Source organism: Agelaius phoeniceus, chromosome 7 (genome assembly GCF_051311805.1).
Source record: "Agelaius phoeniceus isolate bAgePho1 chromosome 7, bAgePho1.hap1, whole genome shotgun sequence".
NCBI lineage: Eukaryota > Metazoa > Chordata > Aves > Passeriformes > Icteridae > Agelaius > Agelaius phoeniceus.
This window is the reverse complement of record NC_135271.1, coordinates 39,128,592-39,156,581: the sequence shown is the minus strand read 5'-3', so window position 1 is coordinate 39,156,581 and position 27,990 is coordinate 39,128,592. Positions and strand designations below refer to the sequence as shown.

The following is a 27,990-nucleotide window of genomic DNA, read 5'->3' as shown; positions in this document are numbered from 1 at the left end:
GAGTAAGGAGGAAGAAAGTATGGCCCCTCGCCTTCACTCAGCAGCCACGCTGACCCCAGACACAAAGCCAACAGGGGATAACCCAGCTGGCCTTGTCTCCTCTGTAACATCAGTCTCAGCCAGGCCAGGCAGCCAGAACAACTGTGACCCTCTCTGGGGAAAGCTGGGTCCCAGAGACATAAGAACAGGGAAGCTCCTAAGAGAGAAAGAGAGCGCTGCAGAAAGGAACGTACTTTAAACAAAATATTTATAATATGATCCAGCAGTAATAGCTATTCTCACGCTCTGCTTTCTCAGTGCGATGATGCAAAACAAATGTGTAGTTAAAGGGGGAAAAAAAAACCAACAAAAAGAAAAAGAGACAGCTCTCCCACTTCAGAGAGCAGCTGCGGAGTCTTTGCAGCTGTAAATCCCCGGGTTTTAGGGAATTTCAGTCCTGGTGAGCTACAAAATTGCTGCAGTACCAGTAGCAGTGTCTTACCGTCGGCAGGGCTGAGGCCCCTGGCAGCAGAGATGACGGAGAGCGTGGGGCTGCTGTGCACAGAGCGGAGGTAGTGCTCCATGTGGGGTGCCACGTAGGGGTGAGGGGGGCTGAAGGGAGACTCACTGGGCCCGGCAGGGTGTGGAGACAGGCGGATGAGGGAGATGTCGGAGATGACAGGGCTGCCGCTCAGAGGAGGAGGCCTGGGGAGGAAAACAGAGACATGCTGTCACTCACAGACACCCAGAGCAGGCACAACTGCTTGCCACCCCTCTCTGTCCTGCCCCACCACCTTCACCCACAAGAGAGGAGTTCAAGCACATCGTGGGACAATCCTCTCTTCTTGGCATACACAGAGTCTGAAGTTCCCAAGTTTCCTGTGGACATGCACCAGTACCGCACTAAATATGTGTTTGTGCAAGGCGGCTCACCCCAACTGGGCTGCTGTGGAAAGGGGCATGAGCTGCTTTAGGCAGTGCCTGCACATAGAGGAGGCATGGAACACACTCTGCTCTAGAGATCCCACCCCATCTCCTTGCACAGTGAGGCTGGCCACACAACGATATTTGAGGCAAACCTGGGGTGTACAAGCTCCTTGCTGCCCCTGGATATCCAGCTGTTTAGTCCTGGCATGTGCAGAAAGCCCTAGACAGGGCAGTCTGTGCAAGGATGGAAATGCAGCAAGGAGAACTTATGTGATGTTGGGCTGTGCTTTGCTCAGCCCAGCATGCATGGCTTGGCTTGTGCTGGTGCAGCAGCCCCACCTCCTGCGTCCATCATGGCCAGCACAAACCTCCTTGACAGGTCGGTGGTACGGTTCAGAGGGCAAAAGTTCATGAGAGGTTTTACTGCATGCTTTCTGGGGGCCGCCTCTCTCAAATCCCTCAGATCTTCCCCAGGCCAAGTGCTACCTGAGAATAAAGTCAGTAAATACTGAGGGATTCAGCAGGTAACAAAAAAACGTCACATGCATGCTTTAGTGCTTAAGCAGTTTTTTTGAAGGGTGAACAAGGATGGAAGAGAAAGTCTGCAGACTTCTCCCAGACACGTGCCCTACTGTACCCTCCTGCCTCTTAGACAAACCACAGAGGGTGCAAAGGAGAAAAAGTTACACACCCTGACCTGAGAAGCAAAAAATCTGACCTAGACACCAAAGGAGGCAGAGCTGTCATTAGGCAAAACAAAAGAGAAAAATCTGCTTTGTATTAGCTCTCTCTGTACTCACAGACTGCTGGAAGCAGAGCTGGTGTTGACATACAGGTCACAGCAGGGACAGCATTTATCCCTGACTGGGTGCTCTGGCAAAGCTGAGGGAGATGGATGTGCACCCAATGGGGCTGCACCCTGAGCAGAGAAGACAACAGGGATTTGGAGGTCAGGGATCTGGGATGTGGGCTGATCTAAGGGAGGGTTTTACAAAGGCCCTCCACTAAGACTATCCAAATATGCCATTAGTGAGTTCATCTAAGATTTGTCTCTCCATGCACAGACAACCACAAACACGATGGTCTGAGCAGTTTCAACATGCCACCAGCACCTCAGGATCTCAGTCCCACCCTGTCTTATCAACAGTTCAGGTGCATTTTAATTTATTTGTAATACTGCATATCAACAAAACCACACAGAAATGTAATATAAGCTTTGCAGACTTATTCAGCAATTTAACAAGCATGTTTGTCTTTGTTTGATCTTCTATGTGTTTCTCTGTCTTTCTGATAAATTAGTAAACCTTGTGGCTTTTTGAACACTTTCTGCTGATGGGTAGTAAATTAAATGCCTTCTGAAATATTTATAGTTCAAAGTACTTTCCTGTAGCAATGCACTCTGTGGCTCAGTGGTGTGAAATACCAGGCAGTGAAAACCTGTCACACATAAAGGCTTTGTGGAGATGCACAGCCACCAAAACAGGTGGCTCATCAGACCCAGGCCAGGGTTTTGCCAGAGAAACACCCACCAGCATCAACCCTGTTTTCTTTCATGACACTGAAAGACAAACTGATGATGGCATGGCTATTTCAGACCTCATAACCTCCCCACCTGTGTTGCCATGGCCTTCCATTACCAAAATTATGGGGTGACCAAAGTCACTCCCCGGTGCCTCTCGCCATGACGTCAGCCGCGGCGGCGGCGAGCTCAGGAAGCTGCACCGAGGCCGCTGGGGCTGGTTTCTGTCGAGGCTGCTAATAAAGGCATCCGAGCACGGAGCCGACCAATTTATTTCTACCGGGGAGGAGGGAGAAGTGAATCAAAGTCTCTGTTCCAGATTTAGTTTCAATTCATTTCTAATAATCTCCACCGCCTCATCTGGAAAAAATGAAACAGGATTAAAAAAAATGATGTCATTAAGAAAACATCTGACTAATTTTTCTTCTGACGAAGACTTAATATAAGTGAGGGGCGATGTAAATTAAAAGCAGCCCCAATCTTCCCTGGGCCACAGAGCCTGCCTTAATACATAAGCCATGAAAGAGGTTTTCTTACATATACAATAAGTTCCCTCTTTCATCAGTACTCACAGCTTCTCCCAAAAGGGTTGTGAACTTCTTTGATGCAGTCCTGGAACTATGTATTACCAGGTTTACGAGCCTTTGGAGCCTCTGCTGATCAAACTGTGAGGCCGACATCTAAAATGCGTATAACAATATGAAGGGTTTGCTGTTCATTTTCTCTGTGCTAAATTAGGCAGAAATGCTGGAGTCCCTCAGAATAGGAAAACTCCACCCTCAACAAAGAGGTAACACTGGGAAAAAGATCAAGAATTTCCCCAAAATGCATGCAGCTGGAAACGCAGCTGGTGTTTGAGCATGAGGTTGGCCCTGTGCACAAAGACTGGGCTGGAGAGTAGGCAGCTCCTTATGGCTCTGCTTAAAGCCTGTCCTTGCTCACTGGTCCATCTGTGGACTAGGACAGCCATACTCCCATCAAGATCTGGCTCCTGTGAGCCCTCCCAGGCAGAGATCACCGCTCACTGTTGTACATCGACAATTCTAGCAAAATAACATCCCACAGTGCAGCATGTTGCAAAATAATGTGGCTTCCAGGAGCTGCCTCCCAGGAACAACTCACACAGCCAGGGGCATCCTCTGCTCCTAACTCCCCAAAGGTTTGATTTTTTTCCCCGCTTTTTTCCCAACTGCATTGTTTCTTATCTCATCCCACACTGAGCCATCGCATTGGCACTAAACTACCCAGTGAGAGGCAGCTGTATCCTCACAGGTCTGCTCCTTGCAGAGGAGACCATCACATCCTGCTCTTTAGAGGCAGTGGATGAGAGATGAAGCAGTGCAGGGGCAAGGCAGCTCTGTCCCCATGTCCAGCTCACATCCAGGGCGTGCAGGGCTCTCCATGCCCATGCCCCAGACCCTGCAGTGGGACATCCTTCAGCTTGTGTGGTGAACCAGCCCATGCATGGTGCCAGAGCTGTGTTCTTCAGCCTGTCCATAGAGCTCTCTGTCCAGACCTCTGCTAGCCACATCACTCCCCATTTATTGCCTGGATCACACAGACAGCATGAGGAAAACACCTCACCACCTGAGGGAGAGCTCCTGGCTTTGCTGAACAAAATACTGTAAAAATGTTGCCGTCTGCAGTGGGATGAGGGATTTCACCTGACCACATATGTATCTGGAGAAAGTGGGATTCTGGTTTTCAAATAGGCTAAGGGAATTTGGTGTCCAAACACCATTAAATTTAATGTGAGCGAGGGGCCTGTTTTCCCTGTGGCTCCATCAAGAAGCCCAGGCTCTATAATTAATGCTCAGGATTTGCAGAGCAATTTGCATCTCTGACGAAGCACGTGAGCCTGGATTCATTTCCTCCCCCACCCAGGAGAGGCTTTTCCTTTGCTGCTCTTTAACAGAGGGAGACATCACCTGATGCCACCTAAGAGCTGCAGGGCCTTGTGGTGGTGCTGGGGGCATACAAGCTACTAAAGGCTTTACAGAGCAGTCTTTACCAGCGCAGTGGATGACCCCTATGGGAGAGCAGAAATCCTGGCACAATTTACCAGTCTTCAGCCACCTGTGGAGCAGAACTGTGGGGCAGTGGTAACACTTGACAGCAGAGAAACACAATCAGTGAAAGGTGAGATTGAGATACTAGCATCTGAGACATGATACACACTGCCTGTGGGACACTGGGAGACTTTTGGTGGTTTCCCAGGAGCTGGTCACTCTGTAACTGTCCTTCACTGGGGAAAAGAGATCTGCTTAATTTTCTTGCCTCTTGGGTTTTGCTGAAAGGAGTGACAGCTCATCTGAAGCTCTGCAGTCTCATCCCAAAGTCTGGGGGAAGGAGGTGGCAGTTTCCTTTGAAAACCAAGGCAAGGAAACCTCAGCCCATGGTTTTCAGTGAGGCAGAGCACCATTCTCCTTTGTGTGCCTTGGAGCCTGGCAGGTGCTTGTCTTTGATGCTGCTGCTGGATGCAGTGCTGAGAAAGAAGCTTGTGGTCCCATAGCAGAGGAGCAGCATTCTCTGTGAGGAATTGGGCTGGGCTCCTGGGAAGGCAAAACCTCAGGAACTGGCAAAACCAGTGTTGGCAGCTATGAAAAGGGCCTTGGGGTGACTTTTTCCTGCTCTCTCTCAGTGGACATGCATCAGCAATCCCAAAATCTTGCGTGACAGAGATGAGGCAACATCTTGCCACTGCTGTGAGCCTGCATCCTCTGCAAGGGGCACTCAGCAATGAATGTAACAGTTAAAGAAGTTGCACATTTCTGAAATAATCTCCATCAGTTAAATAAACCCCAGAAAAATGTGGACAATTACCAAGCACTAATGGTCCATGACTAGTCTAAATTAATACTTATGTGACAAATAAATTCATTCTGCAGAAAACAAAGGGCTGAATACTTTTCCATATGCTTAATGGAATATGGACACTTGAAGGCAATTGTTTTGCTCTACAATAAAGAAACGCATAGCTGCTAAACAGACATAGAGGCAAGGAACAGAACTACTCCTGGGGAGGGGTATCATACTCTGGTAAACTTTTGCTATTAAAAAATTGTTAATTTTTTATTATTGCTTTTAAAAAAAAGCTTTTAAAGCTGACAATCATTTTAAACCCCACTTTTAAACCCCAAAATTTCCTTTTGTTTTGCTTTACATAAAACTTCCTAGCCTGTTTTTCCAAGTGCTGTGTACCCAGAACACCACTTTTGTCTGAAGGAGATGGAGGAAAGCCATACAGACGACTGAAAAATGGACTGCTCTCATGGCAGAGACTGTATGGATGGGATGCCAAGGCTGTATTCAACAGGAAACCTAAAATGCCCCAGGATTCATGCTAAATGCTTCAGTCTAAACAGCTCTCACCAGCCCCTCAGCTTCACCTCTGTTTATTTCTGATTTAAAGTCCCTTACAACAGGAAGGGCGAGAGGTCGCAACAGTTGTGCGGTACCCTGAGGATCAAACCCCGCGAGGTCCCTCAAAACAAGGTAACTTCCAGAGGTCAAACCTGGGCCACGACTATCAAATTCACATGGCATTTGATCATTCACACAGATTTCCCTCCCTGCCGTGTTTTCAGCTCGGAGAGCAGAGGATGTGCTGCAGCAGCGGCCCAGAGCTGCCTCGCAGCCGCCTCTCCCCGCAGCCGCTCCAGGGATCGCCGGTAATGAGGCGATGGGGAATCACTCGCTCTTCCCAGCTCTCCCAGCACTGCAACAAGTTGATAATTACCCGGTAAAGTGACCTGATGATCTAATATAAGACTATCAACTTGGAGAGCCGGCCTCTGTGTCCCTCTACAAAGAGATCGAGATGGGGACTCCAGAGACATCACTGCCATCTCCCAGCCCCCGCTCCATCGGAATGCACAAGTAATTTTTTTTTTTCCCCTGTATCTTCTCAGCTCTAAAATATGGTTAATTTTTTTTTTTCATGCTCACAAAGAGGAATATATAGAAAATCAGAGCTACCATGGCTAATTCAGCAGTTAATGCTCTTACTTATAAGATGTTATAGAGATTGTGAATCTGAAAAAAAATTGTTACAGCTTTTCTGCAGAAATTTAATGGGTATGTGTTTCATGTAGTTCGTATTTTCTCTTTTCCCCTCAAACATGTCTTTGAGCAAAAAAGGAAGCATAAAAGTAATAATAATAAAAGGTTTATAACAATAAAATATTGATTTTAAAAGATATTTTTATCAACAAGGGTAAGTTCCCATTAGATGGGTTTATGGAAGGAATTGGTAAATTCAGCATTGCAACGAGACTGTACGGCAAAACCAGATGTTTTTTAAAAAGATGGGCTTTACGTGCACAGCAAGGTTTGGAGTTTTAATAGTAGGAAATAGCCATTTCTCCCACAGTAGAAATTAAAGAGGGGAATCCAATGACTGGTGCTGCAGATGTCAGATCAGATAACTGTGGTAATTCCATTGGGCCTTAACAGATAAAAAACTCTGACTGTGATATCTCTTATTTGTGAATTTGTGGTTTGGGCAGCACTTTGAGAAGGATTTAGGTAGACACTATGAAAATCCCACTCCACATCCACTGGCAATGGTAGTTGTCATGCCTTCAGTCTAATTGTGTACTACTGAAATCAAAGAAAACTCTGCAACCAATGGGAAGAGCAACAAGAACAGGTCTCCAACACAACTCCTATGATTTTCACCTACACAGTATCATAATATAAGGCAGGTACAATTTCTTTGTATGATTATTTTTTCCATGCCTTAGACTTAAAGCTACTTCCAGCATGTGAGTAATTTAAAATACTTGTTCCAGGTAAGAAAAATAATTTTTTGTTACAAAAGTAGAAAAAAACAGTGGCAAACATCTTTCATTTTTCCTTTTGAAGGATTATTCCATATTCAAACATACCTGACTTCAATCCTATACCTAAAATATCTAAATCCAAGAACAAATCAAACAACCTATTTGATTTCATCTGATATGCATTATTTTTTAATAATGAAATCAAAACTGTTTTGGTTTAGAGCTTGAAACCTTTTTTCATCTAAGTTCCCCCATAAGTTAACAATGATTTTAAGGTTACAGGTTGTTGGCAGCCTCAGTGGGGACAAGGGCAACTTTTGGAGAGAGCAAAGTTGGGAGCCTGAGCACAGGGATTGGTTCTCAGATTAAAAACTCTCCTGACCACATATGGTTTCTCATTGCATTTGTGCTGCATTTATCACAACAAGGGTCTGGTATTGGCTGACATTTGTGCTCACAACTGCAACACAACAACAATAACAATATTTGCTTTTAAAATGGAAGAAAACCGCAAATTTTTATAAGTAAGGTTGCCCTCCATTATACAACACACAAAGAAGCAAGACATCAAAGATAGAAATTAGGGTTGATATGGGACCTTCAAACCCAAATCAAATTAGTGTCTTAGGGAGAGATCTTTGATTTAAGCTTAATAGTGGTGATTTTTTCTCGGATTGTTTTATACTTAATCAGCCACACAACCCACTGTGCAGACATATGTTCCAAAAGCACATCAAAGCAAGTAAACATTCTGTTTCAGATCCTAATATCCTTTTTTTAATCTAATTATCTTACTTACATGATCTTTTAATTTAAGTTCTGAAAGCCCACCTTTTCACACAAGTTTTCCTTTAGGAATGGAGGTAGAAGGATGACCAGCTCAGTTCCTGTGAGATACTTACCAAAAAAACTGCACAACGAATAAATCAAAGCACAGCAGATGAGGCTCTAAGATAGTTTCTTGAGAGATTAATGATGAAAGCCTTCAGAGAAGAAGCGTATTTTAAGAAGGGAAACTTCAAGGAAGGTAGCTGAGGGGGAGAGAAGGAAGAAAAGTGAGAGAAAAGGCATGAAGCAAAGCATGGATAGAAGTGTAGGAGCCAGTGAAAGGAAGCAAACCTAAGGAGCTGTGGAAACCTGGAGGCATGTGAGCTTCAGGTTGAAACCACCATGCATGAGAACTTGATTCCAGTAGCCACAAATTTTGAGAGTTAGGGTGTCAAAACGCTGCAGGGTCAGGGCTGGGAGGGGATGAAGACTGAGCAGTGGCATGGCTGATTGAAGGAGCAAGCCAGGTGGGAATTGGTGTGGAAAAAGATGGGATAAGTGTAGAGGCAGACCAGATCCTGATGGCAGAGCTGAGGGAGATCTGAGAGGAACCAACACTGGTGTGGGGATGTGGGAAATGGGTGTCAGAGATGTGTCAGATGTGACACAGCCATTTCTCTGCATCTCATTGTTTTCCCTTGGGACACATGTTGAGGATATTAGCACTTTCAAGTGAATACTTTGCTTGTAGCTGTGAAGAAACTGGGCTTGGGAAAACAAATGGAAGTGCATGTTTGTGGGGAAGAAATCTGAGTTTTTGAATCCCTGCCCAGTATCTTCCTCCTATGCTACTTTTGGGTGGAGGCTTCTCTCCCTTAAAAGGTTATAACATTCAAGTGCTACGGAAGGGTTTAGCATTTAAAAGACAATTCCTATACTACTTTGGAAAACTCTGTTTCCATGTTATGCCAGCACTAACCCATTGAGGAGAGAGAAAGACAGTGGCAGCAACACCACAGCAACAGGGCTCATGGAAGAGTCAGACAACCCACAAAAAATGCTTATTCATTCATTACACTTTAAATCTGCCTTGGCTCCATACCTGTCATATCCCAGAAAAGCAAAAAAAGACCATTCCTCTTCATCATGACTGTAATACAATCAACTGGCTGCAGCATTACTCTAACCAACGTTAACTAACAGAGTCTGTGTCTGACATCTATAATTTCATGTTAACAAATTAGGTAAGACTCCTGCATTTCCTGGTACCTTGAATGCCCAAGAAGCTCATAACTTTTCTTTATATGCAAAATGTCAGGGAAAGGGCAAACAATGTTATGCCAGAAGACCAGAAGACCATAGCCAAATCACTTGGTTGGAATGTGCTGTAAATCACGGGGTGAATGGAAAATGAATCTTTGTTCCAGGACAACGACTTCCAGCATTAATGTTTCTGCTAATATGCTCCTTTTCTGTTGGGAATGTCCTATTCCCATAATCCAAGGTCCTATAACATAAAACCTATAGCTAAACAAGACACTAAGGAAGGAAAACGTACATCCAATTAATTACAAAACTCTGAAATATCCTGCTTCTCTTTACTAAAGTACAGGAGAAAACCATTGGTGTTCAAGCCTTAGAGAAATGACACACTTGACCTAAGCAGCAGTAAGCTGCTGTAACTAACTGGAAGTAACCAAACCTCATAGTTTACAAAGGGGAATATAACAAAATGGGAACAGGTACAGCACAGATCTCTACAGAGCCTTTCCAGACACAGCAGACAGAGGAGCTCTGTCAGTACATAAAGGTGATTGTGATAACTGTGCAGAAATACATCTCTCACACACACAGACACATGCCAGGCATTCTGCTGGTGTGCTGTGTGTCTACCTGCCTCTGGTGCATCACAGCACAAAGGAGTAAAGAGACATGCCTTCCCATAATAACAAAGCTTTTGGTTGGGGCTCCCTGGGTTTTCTGCAGGAATTAATTTTACTGGCATTTGACACATTTTAAACAGCAACAGTACTCACAGTAACCTCCAAAGGGAAATATTCCTGAACAATATATAATAAATACATTGATTTCTAATAATAACCATCTGCCCTAAATCTTTTTGCTGACAGGTTTAGTTGGACCAAAGGCCCTTTTCACATCTACTTCATGACAGTTCCCATCACTACATAAAGACTTTGAAGTGCCCTAACGTGCAGTAAAATGCGAGATAACCTACCAAACTGTCAATATTTCTTCACTTCTAAAAGGAAATGCTAATGGCACTCAAAGAGCTCAAGATGTAATGTAAGATCTGATCCAGCAGACTGGCTGATCTAACCAGCCTTTGCTTTGCAACGAGGATGCTGAAAAGCAAGCAATTACATGGTGAAGAGCAGAACTAGGTAAAAGTTTTTCACTGATATGACTGTAGGGAATAAACCCTTTTTATTCCAAACAAGCTTTTCTCTTGAAGTATCTGGAGTTTTCTGCACAAAATAAGAGAATTAACAATAAATCAGCACTTCAACATTTATTTCTTCTTTTTAGCTTATCACTTTTTTTTTTCCATTTCTATTTGCTTTTTTAACATTTGAAAGAAAATGAACATGAATGAGACATAAATGGTTTTTTAAAATCTGGACAGCATTCCACTAGGGTTTAATTTTTCATAAGGAAAAGCTGAGCACAAAAAATTCCAAGAAAGCAGAGTCTCTCCAATTGCAACAAAACTAATTTATTGCAACAAACAACTGGCATTTCTCTACCAGCTCTAGCCTGCAATGTAAGACTGAGAAAGGCTCTATGGCAGGAGAAAGTAAAAGCAATAAACAGAAGCCCAGCCCTGTGGTAAAACCCCAGCTCTGCTCACTGCACTGTACAACCTGAACATATTTCAAAGGAGCCAGGATGCTTCCCCTGCCCCCCAAATCATCATCTCATGGCAAAAAAACATGAGGTGTTTCATATCTCATCTGCCATGTAACCACCCAAAGAACCTTCCTTGCAAAACTCCTTTGCTCCCAGATCCATTGGTGTCATTGACTACAGCTGCCCTCTTATTCTTTTGGTTTTTCAGCGGCGTAGGAAAATATAACACATTTATCAGGGAAGGAATAGGGATCTGATGGTCCCCAGCTGTTTACTGCTGAAAGTTTACATTAGTGCTTTTCAACCTGTGGTTTGCAAAACCCTTGGGAAACACTAAAAACTCCTTTAGGGGCTGTGAAAGACAGCAAAAAATCTCTGCAAATCTCTTGTTATTCAGGCCAAATTCATGATACTATGCTTAACAACTCTGCTAGAAATTTTTTAGGAAGGCCACAAACTGTAATAGCTTGAAAACCCCTCACTGACCCTATGCTTCCCAAAATCAGTAAAAATTACATACAAAACATTCTTAGAGTAATCCTTGATGACTGCACCAATCCATCCTACACCCACCAACATCAGCTGGTGCAGGAGCAGGCACATGTGATTTAGGGAGCTTTGCTGTGCTGGTGCAGAGGTAACCCCATCTCCTGTGACTGCTGTGTACCTAAAGCAATACCTCCTTCCCAACACCATGCAAAGGGAGACCTGTGGGCCTCATCTTTGATTCTCTTATCTCATGCAGCTATTCCTTATGCAGACACATTTCTGTATACAAATCCCATTATACTTGACCCTCAGTTCACCCTGTTTCCATTACAACGCTGTAGACTCAACCAGACTTGCTCCAGTGCCAACTCTCTGCTGTCATTCCTTGCGCAGAGTGGTAATAAAGAAATCACTGTTTTAAGCTGACAAAGAACAGATTTCTTACTAAGTAAACACTGATGTTTTGGTAGGGAAATTAAGTTATAAAATTGTGTCTACAAAGGAAGACCATACAGATGGAGTTTGTTAAGAGACAGCAATACAGTCAACAGTGGTTAATTCGATTGCCTGCTACTTATCAGATTTTTTTAAAAAAAGGCTTATCCAGCTTTTGTAAATGCAAATGCAGAAGAGCATTTCAAAGAGCCGTTGTCATTGCAGCTGGAGAGTGATGTACACATGCACATGGTCTATCCAGGCCAAAGAACCCAGCCCTGCATATCTGCTGTGGCTGTGTTGGTGCCCAGTGGGTCTGGTGCTCACCAGCCTGCCAGGAGAGGGGGCCTGGGCACAGACAGCTCCTCACCATGCCACCACCCACCAGTGGCTTCTGTCCTTAGGGCTGTGCCATGGCCTCACCTCTCCTGGCCACTGCTCTCACCTGCCTCTCTGCCTGCATGGGGCCTCCCATCAATATTAGACACCCCAGACCTTCCTTCACCTCAGTTTAAAACTGGGCACTGAGCTCAGCTGGGTAGAAGCAGCAAGTTCAGTACCTCCAGTCCTCAGCTGACCCTTAAGTTATGCCAACCTGACCTCAAATGTAACATCCAATTCCCAAAAGCACCAGGTTGATGCCAAGTAGCTGAAACTGTTTCTCTCCTAAATGCTCCAATGGCAGAGGCACAGCCACTCTTTATGCTCCCCCTTCCAGGGAACTGCAGCTGGGTTTGGGGTGCTGCCTGAAAAACAGGAGGGTTTTTGCAGCATCAGCGCTGGCAAAGGCCCCCATTCATCCTCCTCACACTAACAGTTCTGGTGCCTCCTGTACTGCTGATCCAGGGGCAGAAACAGAACGATCTTCATCACTCCACAACCTCAAAAATCACCCTTCCTGCATCTCACCAAAAACCAGTGCACGTGGCATTAAAGTGGTGAGAGGGATGAGACCCCCAGCCCTGTTTGTGCACACTCAAATGCTGCAGAGCTGAGGAAGAGATGGCTGCATGGGCAAGTGCAGGCACTCAACTCACAGGTTACAGCCTCTGCTTTCCACAACAGCAGCCCAGCTCTGTCTGAGAGCGTCACCTAGATACTCTGAACACAACCTCACTGCCATGGGGACAGTTTAAAATGACCAGAGAATTGTGGAGGGGTTCTTTGGAACATTTTATCAAGAAAGATAGAAAACATGATTTATTTTTTGCATAGGCTAAAGTTCACTGTGGGATTCAGCGTGTAGCATGACGTAAAGTCTCAGGCAAGCCAAAAGGTGTTAACATTGTGTGCCCTTTAAATGAAGCAATTAGTCAGTAAAACGAGATGTGCTTAGGTTGGAACTATGTAAATACACTCATTTTATTAATATAAGGCAAAAATCTAAAAAATATATATTGCTGGGCAATTAAGTCACCAAGTATTGGTTCTATTTAAAATTCAAGAGAAGGGATATTAAACGTACTCCAATTTTAATGAAAACATTTGCATCAGTTTTAATAATTCAGCACAAAATGTTATTTAAACATTTCTCTCTGGTTTTGGAAAAGGCAAACACAGGGCCATTGTACTGTGGTCTGGAAATGAGAAATCAGAACTGCTCAGGTGCAGTGGATTTCTTTACCCACTTTAGACAACTCAGTGGCAGACAAACCAAGCCTGGCAATCAAAGCTATGCTGAAATCCCAGTTGTGAGGTTTTCCATGTGGTAGAAGCTTTTGAAAGTCCCATCAGTCATCTTTTTGCACCATCAAGTATCACTTGCAGCCCAAGTTGGTTTCAGTGGGGTATAAGCTCTTACATACCTTCATTGTAGGAAAAGGCTGTAGACAGGATTTTGATAAGAAATTCTCCTATCTTGCAGTTTAGTTTTAAAATAGAACTTTGCATGTTTTGGGGTTTTTTATTTAGTTGAATCAGCTGATTGATTCGTTTAAATAAGCAAAGGATGTAACAGGTGAAACTAATGTTGATTTAAAAAATATTTTATTGTTTAAAAAATCTAAAGTATTAGTAGAAACCAAGGAAATTCAAGTATCTGGATCTGAACTGCCAATATTCACAATTCTATTTGTGCATGTCACATCACAGTACAGGAAAGCTGCTTATAATCTAATGGCAATGTAATTACTCTTACCCAGCATGCAGTACATGTTTAGCATTCATGAAAATCATAAGGATTAATATAACCATTCACGCCTACTACAAAAGCCAATGGAATAAAAGGTACGAGAATGCCCAGACCATGTTCTAAGGTCAGTCACAGAGTATCTGAGGGACAGAGCAAGGGCAGGAAGTTACAAGGACCTATTGGTAGGAGATAAACCTTTAATTACAAAATTCCCACATGAAAGGTCTCACATTCTCCTGTTCAGTGAAGGAGGCCAAAAGTTTGACAAGTCAAAAATTAATAACAAATGCAGCTTGTGGTATTGTAGACATGGATTTTTACAGGCATATTTGTCAAGCTCTTGTAACACCTCCCAAGAAGCCAGATTGCTGGGCTGCATGTCCACCCTCTACCTTCAACCTTCAAGAACAGCTTCTAAAAGTCTACAATTTCATTTTAATCAAAGTTTTCCTCCTGGACACCACTGGCTCTTTCAACTGAATCTCAAATGTGATTGGGGAGTGCAGACCATGGTGTACTGTAGGCCAGGAGATTACTTTCAGCCCAGCTTTCACCCAGTGAGGATGGTAACAGGAGGAGGAGACTAGACTGAGACCTTACACTGCTAAGCAAGGAAGACACCACACACACCCTATGTGCACACACAAATCCTTACTGCACTAGAAGTTCATAGATTGCAGCAAATTTGCTGGTGAATATGTGAACCACAAAATTGCCCTGCCTGGGAGAAAAGCACCAATGAACACACAGCTGGAAGGGCTGGGTTTATGGAACACAAAGTAATGAAGTCAATCACAGAAACCAGATCCTGGAAAAAGTCCAGTTTGGCAACATAGTCAAAAACCAAGCGAAGGGATAGGAAACCACTGCTTCCACTGCAAGACTTTGGCAGGGAGCACAATCTGCTGCTCTTCAGCACAAGGCACCTTATGGAATCTTCTGTCCCTCAATTTGTGCCATTTACTCACTGAGTCACCCTGGGAAGGGTCACTCACCCAATATGCTGCACCAGAGTGACATACCTGAAGCAATGTGACATGTGCACAGAAATCAAACCCAACTCTCTGCTCACCGTCCGTCCTTATCAGAAACTGTCACATAATTCACCAGAAATGCAAACCCTGCTCTGCAGGGATCAAGCAAGGAAGAAACCAGGTTGACAGAATACTAAGCTCCAGCAGTACATCAGGACTTGAAGGGAAAGAAGTTACAGCTCACAGAGCTCCTACCTTCTTCACATTTGGCACAAGTCATCTCTTAAACTAACAAACAAACAAACAAACAACTCTTTGAAGAGATTCTTATTCTTGTGGTAACACTCATCCAGGCACTGACAGGATTCAAACCAGACGCAGCTGAGGGAAGTCTGGAGTCATACCAGGTTTAGATCTCGCATGCCAAGAGAGGTCAAGACCTAGCCAAGCCTTGAGCAGACAGTCCCCAGGACGTGGAGGAAGTGGTGTTGGTGGGAGAATGCCTTTCCCTCGACTCACTAGGCAAGGCCATGTGATGCTGCTCTGGTGAGGAATATGAAGTGGTTTTCATTGCTAGCCACTAAAGCCTGCAAGTCCAGTATTTGTCCTCTGTAAAGATCCTCTGGAACCCTTAAAAGACATGACTTCTAAAATATCTAAGCTGGCTCAGTTCCATTTTAGTCTCTTACATCTCATGTCCTGGGCAAGGATTTGAGTTTCTCTGACCTAGCCTGAAAAGTGGTTGGGTTATGTGTTTGTGTACAATTTCTTTTCCAAAGATGGCTAGAAATCTATTTGACTTTGGAAGTCTACTATTTTGTCAAGTGAATAAAGTGGTTTGGGGTCTGCTGACACTGGTTTCATATGACTATTTTTCTGTTTAGAGACTTCTATTGGAAACAATATACAAACAGGTTGTAACTATTGAAGATTCAAAATATACTGGATAAAACTTTGCAGATACTTCACTGTCCATCACTTCCTAGCAATAATTCTTACAGAGAATCAGTTGGGCTGGAGGACTAGGAAAAAAAGAGAAAAATAGAAATCACTTCTATATGATTTCACTCCTGGGAACCAACTGCAAAATCCTTCTAGCTGGTCTATAGAAAATAGAATTATTCACCTTGACCTGATCCCTATAATATACCAACTCTCATGCTGTACCTTGATCCCCAGAAGATGTCACCACAAAATGTGTGCCTTGTAATCAGGGTAAAAGAGCAGCAAAGGCCTCATTTCAGAGGCCAGAGGAACTGAGAATGTCATTGGCTCCTTGAGCACCAACACAGTCTGACCCGAGTAGTTATCAGTTACACAAAGCAGCACCTCAAACACTGGTAATTCCTTGAAAATTTGGTCATCATAGGAAGCTGACACTGGGATATTTTGTCTGCACAGTAACATGGCTGGACTCCTCAAAACTGGCCTGTTTGACACCACTTTTGGGACCTCTGTGATGATGCTGGGGTCACAGCAACGCTGTGTGGAAGTAACCACCACAGCTCTAGAGTCCCTCTTCATTAAATGTGGACTTATACTTTGCAAAACTCATCTAAAGAATCATAACTGAAGTCTTTCATGAGAATACCAGCAAATAATCCACTGCTGTAAGAGGTCTGAAGTCAACAGCCAAGCTCATATTGACACAAGAAAAATTACTAATGTGAATTAATTTTAGAGCACAAATACACAAACAGAATTCAGTAAACATTTCTATTCTGTGGTATCTTCAGAAGAGCACTCTCCTCAGGACAGCATGTGAATATTCATTAAAGTTTCTCTGAAGTCATCAGACCTAAACAGGCATTTCTAATTAAGCATACACTCACACATTCTCCTGAATAGGAAGAGGCTTAAAAACAGTTCTTTAGCCCAGAGCACTTTCTGTGTGACCCTCTGCATTACCAACTCATCTTTTAGATGATACTCTTCAAGAAGATACTTTTCAAGTATCTTCTACAAATCTTCTCCTTCTTGCTAGTCCTCATTAGATTGATCTTCCTTTAATTTACTGATTTGATGACTGAACGCATTAATTCCTTCACCTCCCTATCATTCTACACTCTGCTTTCTGTCATCTACAATGCAGTTTTCTCTTGTAAAATATCCTACTTCACTTGAGTGAGAATGAAAGACAGCCTATGAAATCAAGTGTTTTATCTCACAGTGAAGACAAACAGCCTTCAAGTATGTGCACGTAAGAACATCACCCTAATGCAGCTGTAAGCTTGAAACTTTCCTATTTTTAATGTATTAACCACACTCTGGTCGACTTCCTCTACCAGTGGTACTTTGGGATGTGTGGTTGCTCTGTGGGATCTTAAGAGGCTTTCAGATGAAGCATTCAATCAGCAGGTACCATGTCCAGCAGCTGGTTTGCAAATCAGAAGCCATGGAAGTAGCTCCATAACCAAGCTAGGAAACTCTCTTTTGAAGGGGCAAGAGAAGGAATAAGACAAATTCTTCTCCAGGATGCATTCACAGGATCAAAAGAAAAATATCTCAAAGTCCCTTACTGGATTTAAGAACGCATGTTTATTTCCCTGAGAGACTAAAAGTCAAAAAGCTGAATGTGACTGCATTTTATACAGCCCCAACACATTTTTTCAGTCTTGCCTGGCTGTACCCAGGTGCTGTTATATAAATGACTTTGGCTCACGTGTGTAGAGTAGGGAGAGGTGTAAGAGAGAGATAAGATGAGCTGTGCAGGAAGAAATACCCTGCTGTGAGGAGGCTCCACCTGTGCAAAAGAAACACTGGCACACCACTGCAGCCAGAGAAAGGGCAGGAGGGAGGGGTGGAGCCTAATTCTCACATTTAACCTAACAGCATGAGCTCAGCAGCAAGGAAACCACGATACAGGTCCTTCTACTGCCCAGGGGGTGAAAAAGGACAGCTCCTACCATGCTCTAAGGCACTGCCCCCTCTGACAAGTATCTGCTATAAAAAATCATCAAAAGGCTCACATTCTCCTGGTTCACTATCAGCTACCACCATCGATTATATCAAAACCCAGCCCCACATAAGCCAATGAAGTGAGAGCAGGGAATGCAGTAAACTTGCTCTTGAAGTGGAGCCTGGCCAACTGATATCATCTAAACCTTGAATGTTTTTTTTCCACAGCACATCCTCCCATGAGATTTGCCATGTGCATGCTTCTACAACAGAGAGGAGACAGGGCAGAAAACATCTCCATTGATCCTGAGGGAGCTGCATGGCCTGGGCATGCACACTGGGCTCCAAGTATGCACAAGCCACCTCATTAACATGTCTGTGTTTCTTAACTCCACTCCAGCCACTTTATGAATTTTTGGGTACTTAACTCCTTTACTACAGATGGCTTTAGTGTCCTGATTTTCAACAGAGGTTGGAGTAGTTTGACCTTAAATAGGATCCAGCTTGTTTGAAAAACCCATTGAGCCTTTGCATTACCAGCACTTGACAAGCCAGACCTAAGAGTCAACACTATTTTGAAACCCACAACACCCACTTTCAAATGCTATTAGCCAGACCCAGTACACTGGGATTTATGATCTGAAATAACACAAGCACTTTTAAAAGTTTGACCCTTGAGAAATGCTCTAAATTTTAGCTGTTAGCTGTCTATTTAATATCAATGGTGAAACATAAAAGAGCAGGAATCAAGAGTCTCCAAGGCAGAAAATTGTGTAAAATCACAAATTCTCAAAATGGTCTGGCACACAGAAGAAAAACATACTTATGTGGTTTAGTGTCAGAGCCAGGGCTCTAGAAAGCCCGCTAAAACACACGCACTCCCACGGGAGGGATGTGCAGGTTTGAGATTTGCCAGGGTAACAGCACCCAGTTCTGCAGTCTCTTTGATTTGTGCAGATGTGTCTGCAAGGTGTCAGCTGCACGCAGGGTATCCAGATCCACACTTCTGCCAAATAGGGTCCTTTTCACTATGCTATTTTTCTTTTAAGTTTCCCCCCAGCCATCTGGGTGGTCCAAGAATCAGACCCAAAATACCTAGGATCCCTCGAACCACATGTTCTAATCCCAGCAGAATTGACTCAGTCCTTCATCCATCCAGGGTAAATTGACTTCCCTGCTCTTTGCTGCGTGGGGGGAACTTTTGGATGAGATTTGAAAATTTCCGCTCTGTATGGACATTAAAAATCCTACATTTTTCTTCCAGCCAACATCACAAGCCAGCATTCCTGCCATTAGTTTTTATCTCTCAGCACCCTGTGTAATTTGCTCCCCATGGCCACTGGTAGCTGGGAATCCAGATTAACCAGCACCTGAAAAGTGATGTGCCGCAGGCTTCATTCCACAAGCCAATGGGATGGATGCATTTTGTCCATTTATCTTCACACACACTGGAAGGATTTCAGAGAAACACAGTGAAAATGAGGAGGCTGAGTGGATTGATATTTGACTATATGCTGCAGGCTGCAGCCTGGCCAGTTCATTAGAGAAGGGAGGATATGACAACATGCAGCAAATATCTGGAGGGACGTGTTGCACAAGGAGGTGTGCTAGCAGCAGGAGGGTGAAATTCAGGGAGAGAAAAAAAGGACGGTGGACCAGAAAGGTGAACTGCATGGAGAGCTTTAAATACTGAGAAAGGATTTGCTACAGGATAGAGTAAAAGTTCAACCCAGAGATACAAGAGCAGGAGATACAAGGGGGAGCCCACAGACCCTTGTGCAGTACAAGAGAAAGTGCTACAAAGGAGGAGAACACTGCAACAAGTCTTAGCATCTCTTGTCTTTATGACTGCAAGAAGCTGGTGAGAGGCAAAATACCATCTAGAGAGGTGATTTATTTAGGATTAAAAAAAAGAAGAGGCCAGGAAGGGCAGTGCTCCCCATTTAGCTGAGAGAAAACTTGAGAAACAAATTCAGAACACTGGAGTTTAAAAGGGCAGGAAGTTGGCACCGAACATTTATCCATTTCCACAGATGCTGAAAGCAGTGGAGAATGGGCAATCCCATTGAGATAGCTTCTGAAAGACACACACCCTCTGTTTAGAAACTCTTTAGAAAGCAGCAGGAAAAGAAAGTTCAAATAATTTTTTCCTAAAGCACAAGCTTAACAGCGGATAAGGTGGAAGCATGAAGTCACTTTTAATCTACTATAAAGTGAGGTAAGCAAAGGGATTATCACTTAAGACTCGCTGACATGAAGCTCTGCGAATGACATTTAAAAGCAATGGTGGATTACAGAGTGACATCATATTAAATGAACACATGCCAGAGGTTTACATAAAAGACCTCAAAGATCATGCTTTTGTTCTCAGTACTAAAACCTCTTAGCCATTTTTAAACTTCTGGCAGTGATTAGGCTAAATTAGAGGTGCAGTTTTTCACAGCACCAGCAACTCGGTGGCCCAGATCTTCACTAAATGTGAATAGGCACAGCTCCATCTGAGCTCACCCAAGCCCCTCACTCCAGCCTCATGTCACAGCATTCAGCAACTGGAGATCCAGCCCACACATTTCCAAGCCCAATCTGCACTTCATTGCATAGTTTAGTGAATCTGAAACCACTCCCCTTCAGGTCTGTCTGGACTTCAGGTTTCAGTTACTCAAAGTACTCTGAAGGCTATTTAACTAAATGCACATGACAAAACTATCCTGAATTTAAAGAACAGCACAGACGTGTAAATCTCTCTCATAATGGAATATGCCTGAACAATTTAAAAAAGATTCAAAAGAGAAAGCTGTGGGGGTTTGTATTGCATTGGTTTGGTTTTGGCTTTGTTTGTTTATTTGTCTGTTTGTGTTTTGGTTTGGTTTTTTGCAGAATAGTTTATAAGACAGGAAAAGACTCCAGAAACATACTAGCCCTGATCAGTGTTTTGGATTACGCCTTCCCCATTCTCCAAAGACCTGATCAGCCTGTCCTCCCACTGAGGCCAGAAGTTAGGCACGTAGCTTCTCAGTTTCTGCACAGGCAGGTAGCGCTGTGTACCTCTTCCCTGGTGCCTGAAAATGGCTACAAGACCAATCTTGGAAGCCAAAGGAATCTTTTTCTTAGCTCTCAGATATCAAAAGGATGGGTAGTACTCTGACAGCATTTTAGAGATGAGGAAAATAAAGCACAGATAGAATTAAAGTAATTTTTCCAGCTCCCAGAACATGACAGCCGAAGCCTAGTATTTCATCTGTGGTCTCCTGGAGATGGAGATCAAGTGACCATCAAGTATTAATCTTGGAACTGACAGTCCCCCAAATCACCTCCTGTAGGTTACCAAAGAGCCACCTCAAAGCAACAGACTCCTGCTAATTACAGATCACGGAGAGGTTTGAACCAGCCTTCTGGAGGGGACCAGACCCTGCAAACCATTGAAAACTTACACATTCTGATTTTCTTAAATAAATGAAAGAAGCATGTGGGAAAGAAGGGGACAGAATAAATTGGATGTGGGAGCCCCCAAACCTGTTTCCCAAATGAGCAATGTATCTATTTGGTGAAAGTTGTAAAACTTTGCAAAACACGTAAGAAGGCCTCTCTGAGCAGCTGTTTGCTTTGACTCCGGAGGGAGCTCGCTCTGTCTCCTAAGCAGCACAGTACCATCAATCATGACCTGCCAAAGATTTTCTACTCCAGTAGCAAAGTAAATATGAAAACACAGAGGTTTTATTGGTATGTACGTTCAGTGGCTCAGCTGAGAGGCATCCTTGCTGCAGGAATGACCAAACCCAGCTGCAGCCCTGGGCATTGGTGCCCCGCGGAGGGTAACCCAAGGCACTCGATGCACACCTCATACTGCACAAAGGCAGCTTCCAGAGCACTCTCTGCAAACTCCTCTCTTCCACAGAGTCAGGAATACCCCTGGATGGAAGGGATGGCAGAGAGGCCTCAGCAGGGAACGGGGAGCACCATCAGGTGAGCCCTGGCAAGGCTCAGCTGAAGCGTGGTCAGGGCCACAGGGCAGTCAGAAAATTTCACTGCAAAACTCTGACATCCCTTCAATGAGTGTATTGGAAGCAAGACCTTTCAAAGGATTCCTATCTGGCAAAATTGATGGGACTTTGTGTGTGTTTTTGTAGAATGGGAACAGCAAAAGGCACATCTGTGACAATAAAAAATTCCAGCTCTAAAGCAAGAGACACTGGTGTTTCTAAAAGCAGTTATAAGATGATGATGATTATTTTTTGTATGGCTAAACAACATATTTTCCCTTAACCCCACTTGGCCTCCCTTGGCTGAATCTCACAAAAAACAACAAAGGAAAGAGAGAACCAGACTGGAACAGATATTAAACATGGAAAATCTTGGGTTTGACATTAAATTTGGCATATTTGTAAACACTTGAGACATAGTCTTTTTATGATGAAAAGTTTAACAGTCAACTCCTCTGCCTGTGAATCACCCTGCATAAACAGCTCAGGAACATTTTTAACTGGTCCTGAAAAAGTATCCTGTAAGTTTTAACACAGTAAAAAGGAAACAAACTTCAACAGGGAGGGGTAATAAAATCAGATAAAGAAAAAAAGTGTAGGCTGGATATCAGGAAAAATCTGCAATAATATATTAAGATTTCAGGGAAATGGAGGAATATCCTTGATTAAATGAGATAAAATCCCTACCAGAGGGAAAATAAGGGCAACTCCACATTATCATGGAGATGGAGTCGTCTCTATGTTTAGGTCTTTGGGATAATTCAATCCTAATGAAAACCATGGAATTTGTGATTATCAGCGCAGGGTTTGGGGTGTTTTTACTATTTTTATGTCTGCACAGAAGAGTAACACAATATTTTGTTAATAAATAATGTCAGAACTGCATCCTAAAACACCACCAGGATGTTGGTAGAAAAACAAGGCTGCTTTTGTTTTTTACAGTGCATAATGCCTGATGGGTTTTAACCACAGTTTAGGAGCTACTGTTAAAAAGCTTCTTGCTGTGTCAAGCCTAGGCATGCTGTTTACTCGGGTTAGCCCCAAAGGCTCCTGCATTGGCAGGGACTTTTAAGCTGAGCTAAGGAGTTTTTAGTTATTTTTGTTGTGATTTAAAAAATAATAATAATAAAACACAGGTAAGCATGTAATCACCTTCCATATCTGCCAGCAACTTTCCTCTTTAGTCAAGGGCTTGGTCTTGCAAAGCTGATGCTGTCCCCTTAGCTTAAAGCAGAGACCAGGCCCCAGTGCATTAGGTTTTTGTGAAGAAGTTCACTAAAATACAAAACACCCCTTTTATTAGAAAAGGACCTATACTAACTTAGGAAGTGAATTTCTCTGGTTCAGCTTTGAGCCTGCACACACCTGGCTGATGATTTTTGCTCAAATAATGCTGACCTACAACCTGCAGCAAAGAGTGAAATTCTGACAAATCAATAAAAGCTGCATGCAGAAAATGCATGTAAGACCCACCACTGCTCTTCCACAGAGCCTGGGCCATCCTGTGCTCTGGAAGAGAGGATCACAGAGAAGAAAGAGTATGTGGCTCTGTAATTTGATCCAGTATCTCCAGAATAACGCAAAACCTCCAAATTTATTTTTCTGTCTTTTCTTAGCCTTTGAGTATTGTAGTATTACTTACTGTTAAATGAATGTTATATTGTGGAAATGTTGGCTCTTACCATTTTTATGCACCAATACAATTTCTTCTATTCATTCTGCTCTAGTTCTACATTCTTGGAATAGATTTCATCCCATATTCAGTCTCACTCCATTCTGCACTGCATTCTTTACGGTGTCCACTGGACTCCAATCCTGCCTCTCCCTCTATCCTCCATATTACCACACGCACACTATCATTGCAATCCAGGACAATCATCTGAATGAGACACTTTATTTTTCTAGACAAGCCAAGCAAGCACCACAATTCTGTCAAATTATTGTTCATGCTAAGAAAAAAAAGTCCAAATATTAAAGATGTCTAAAAAATTCACCACCAAACAAGTAAAACCAACAGTGGTTGTACAGAAAAGTGGGTTGTCCTAATGACTGGAGAAACACCAAAACAATCTCTAAAAGTAGAATTCAAGGAAACCCCAACATAATCTGCTTCTGGACATATGTAATAAATCCTCAGTGGTTTAGAAGAAGACTCATGTCCTGAAAATTATTTGTCATGCTGCTTAACAAGAAAATCACTGAGACACCAGGAATGACAACACTGAGGAGAAACACAGCAAGTCTTTCAGGCCCATCGTGGCACAGGGGGTCCTTTTTTACTCAAGTTTTTCACATTGCCATCTGTGTTCCCAAGCAAAGGGTCCCACAGGTGGTTCTGCTCAAGAGAGCCTTGCAGATGAGTTCTCTCCGGTTGAGATAAAATAACGTATGCTCTCATTAGGCCGAATGCAAACAGTGATGAAGGGGAATGCACTGCCAGGTCACATCGAGCAATCAGGAAACAAACCTTTGACATAATACAGCAGGCAGATAATAAGACCCCATAGTTAGCAACAAATGAGACTGCACTTAATTTGCCGTGCAACGTTCACATAATTAGATAAATTTGGTACTGTCAAGGCAGCAGACAGGTAGAATATAGACTTGATGAATTGGGGGCTCTCTGTCAGGCACCCATCACATTAATCATAAAGCCAAAACTCAGTGACGCAATTTTTCTTCCAAACATTTGCCATAATTTTCTAGAGTGAGAATATGCATATGCCCTTGGGGTTTTTTTACGGGTTGTTTACTTTTGAAACAAAAAGGATTGATTGCTGCCCCATCAGGATGAAGTACAAACTTCTAGAAGCTCATCTGTGCCCACGGAGTATTGAACAAGGCTGCCGGGAATGCCGTAATTCAGTTTGATTTCACTGGACAACAGCCCGAATGAGCTGACAGCATAAATTGTCCAGTGTACTGGACAGGAGCCATGCAACCACCAAGTATGCTCTAGCCCAGGTCTACCACCATGTCTGGATGATTTCACACTGGACATCCTCCAGCGAGGAGGGTGAGCGCTACAGTGTGACCTCCAGAGCAGAGACCGGAGGAGAGAGAAGAAAGACGAAAGAGATATAGAATAAAAAACAAGAGGAGTTAAGGGCAATACATGATTTTAAGATGTTGGCAGATAAAATCTGAAGAGGAAAAAGGACTGAGACCATAGCTGCAGAGAATTTTCCCAATATGGCTGTGCCATAGCGCAGGGTACTTCTTGACAAACAAACAAATGGAAGCGGCATTCCCTCGACCCTAAAAACTTGTCACAGCCTAGAAGCACTTGGCAGCTTTGGACTTTGGAGCATCCCCAGCCACAAAGGCACCTTTCAGTGCAGTGCCCAGGTAGCTTCAAGGAGGACTATGTTTTCTCTTACCTGCAACCAAGTTTTCTCTCCCATACCTCGCAAGTCAGTTTTGTGAGACGAGCTGCTGGGAAGGAGAGGAATCCCAAAGAAGAAATGCAACAGGTATTTGCCAACAATTCCACCCAAATACTAATACACTTGGTCCACTGATAGACAAATGTGGTAACTGCTAACACAGTAAATTATTAATATTGGTGCAGATGAACTGAAACCTGATCTGCCAGGGCTGTACACTTAGCCAGGGTCAGTCAGCTGGACAAAGCCAATATGAAAAAGTACTGAGGTTACTGGGGTCATGATTCATAGGTATGTAGCATCAGTGGCAAGCTCTCAGCTGCATTTTGTAGAAGACCTTGCCTCATGACCCCACCATAGAAACTGCTGTGGAGCCCCAGAGTATGTGCAGTGCCCCCAAACTTCCATGTGAGGACTGAAGGCAAACACGGACTGGGGCACACAAATAAACTGTGACAAACATCAGGACATCTGCCAGCCTCTCTTCTAACCACTGTTTTGATTATCTCCCTCTTCCATACATGCTTTATTAGCCAGAGCTCTGGCTTAATAACTATCTCCCAGCAAGTTATTATTCTGTCTTTTTTTCTACAATTTTTGCATGAAAGACCAGAACTATTTCATGCAGCCTCCCTAATCCCCCCCAGTTCCCATGTTAGCAACTTGCTTTGTCATTTCCCCTTTGCACACAGCATGGAAGAAGCTGCTCTGCCCCTTTAACCATCCAGTCAAATTGACTGTCAGCCTAAAAGACAATGACTTGTCTTCTGGTAGGATCCGGGCGAATGCCCTATCATTTATTTCTTACAGTATTTTGGAAGCAGAATAAAGCTGCGGTAGCTGTGGGGCTCCACAGATCTGGCTGCTGCTGTCTGCATTACTTGCTTCCCAGGGTCTGTTCCCCTGCTCACACCTATCCAGAAGCAGCACAGCTCCACTAACAGCTCCAGCAAACCTGGGTGAGCACAGCCCCTGGCCAGACAGCAAGGCTGCAACAGGACTCCAGGAGATCAAATGAGAGTTTTTTAAATGATGAGCCCTAGCTGTTCTTTCCTTGTTTTTGAAAAATTATTCTGGCCCTCAGTGGTTCCCCTACAGCCAGTGCTCTGGGACCTGTCCCTCAGCCAGTGTCTGAGCCCTGTGTTACAGCTGCAGGTTGAAGGATTTTGGGATGGCCGTGGGACTGCCAGCCCCATCACACTGCTCCTCACCTCTCATGGGAAAGGTGCATGTCAGGTATTAGAAGAAACACTTCCAGCCCCACTATAACTAGAATCACTGCTCAGATCCCTGCTGGCTCCATTTTCCTTGCCCTGATCAAAATTCACAGGAGGTGAAAACAGATCTCTCTGTAAACATCTCCTTCATGTCATCAAGAACTATTGAGCTGTAACGTCCCTGGATGAAGAGATTAACCATGACCCCCCCTCTCAGGGTGTAGCCCCTGACCAGTCTCTGTGCTCACTGCCCATCAGCTGCTTCAGGGAGAGGAGGCTTTCATGAGAAGGTCACCAGCAAAACTCAGAGTCCTACCCTTCCAGGGTGGACATGGACACCCCCATGAGAACCTGACTTATGACTGCTTTTAGAAAATGCTACCAGCCCATTCAGGCTGTTGTCCAGTGAAATCAAACTGAATTACGGCATTCCCAGCAGCCTTTTGCCACCATCCCCACAACTGGCAGGCAGGGAGGAATGGTACACAAGGTCTCCAGAGAGAGGGAGCAGCGCTGGGTCTTTGCCAAGATGGTGGCAGAAATGACCCAGGCAAGGCACAATGCAAGAAACACAGCGGGTGCAAAAACACAAGTCAAGCCTGTTCCCTGGAGCTGAGCTGGATAATGACAAAGGAGCCCTATACTCCCATCCTGCTGCTATAGGGCACTTCTGTCAGCTTAACAGAGCTGTAAAGCCCTCCTGCCGGGCAGGTCAGTATTGTCACTGATGGGGACAATGAGGTGGAGGGTGGCCAGTAGGGCCAGCCTGCCAGAAGGGCCGTGAGTCCCAGGGACTTTAGCAGTGGGATTTGGAATACTGCAGGTGGCTGACATTTTAGTGAGGCACGGGAGTGGAGGTGTAAGACTTACCCGTGGATAGCGTGGATAGAGTGAGGTTCGTAATGGTATCGTCCTTCCTGGTGGCGCATGTCAATTGGCAAAGGAGCGTGGAAGGCCGGAAAAATGTGCTGCGGCACTGTTATGGGGAATAGAAGAAAAAAAAAGGGACTTCAAAAACTTTTCCTTCCCTTTTAAAACAATTTCAAAGGCACTAAATCTCCATGAATTTCAGAGCAAGAGCAGTGCAAGACAAGGGGTCTTCATGATATCAGCGCTATCATACACCAGAGAAGTGGAATGAATAAATAATCAAAGTCATGCGGAAAAATCCTACATCTTCGACATAAAAGATCTCCAACAGGGTTTTTGACAAAGACAAGCAGCTAAGCGCTCTTTGAACTTGAGGAGATTATAGCAAGCACCAAGGAAAACTAGACTTGCAACGCAAATCAGCCTCAACAGAGCCTGGTGGGATCCAGACCTGCATCGTCCCTCAAGCCTGGAGTGGCAGCAAACACTGTTCCTGAAGGTCTGTACACACAAGTTGGAAATATTTACCTAAAAATATAACAGCAAGAGCAGCGCTAAAGCAGAATGTCTAGGCAGTCAGAAGAGGCTCAGAAGTGCCTACTGCCAGGTTCTGAGAGAGGAGCTCAAATTGCTCTCACTTGTAATCACTTGAGGCCCTATTTTTTATTCATTTGAGAAGCTTGTTTCATCTTTGATGGAAAGATAAAGTGGTCTCAAAAGGCAGCGAACACCTACATTGACTTATTAAATCTACAGGTTTTAATA

The 27,990-nt window shown here is 43.8% G+C and overlaps 1 protein-coding gene across 5 annotated transcripts in view; it reads right to left on the bottom strand.

Moving 5' to 3' along the window:
• Window positions 1-27,990, bottom strand: part of GLI2 (GLI family zinc finger 2) — a 192,056-nt gene that overhangs the window by 38,971 nt on the left and 125,095 nt on the right. For 4 of the 5 annotated variants that reach the window (XM_077181631.1, XM_077181632.1, XM_077181630.1 and 1 more), the window contains exons 3-4: window positions 27,226-27,331; window positions 482-684 (exon numbers count right to left, since the gene is read on the bottom strand). In XM_077181631.1, the coding sequence (XP_077037746.1) occupies window positions 482-684; window positions 27,226-27,331 (309 nt within the window). Of the gene's footprint in view, window positions 1-481; window positions 685-8,111; window positions 8,221-27,225; window positions 27,332-27,990 lie in introns of those variants that run through there. The other variant, XM_077181635.1, reaches the window with a different exon arrangement.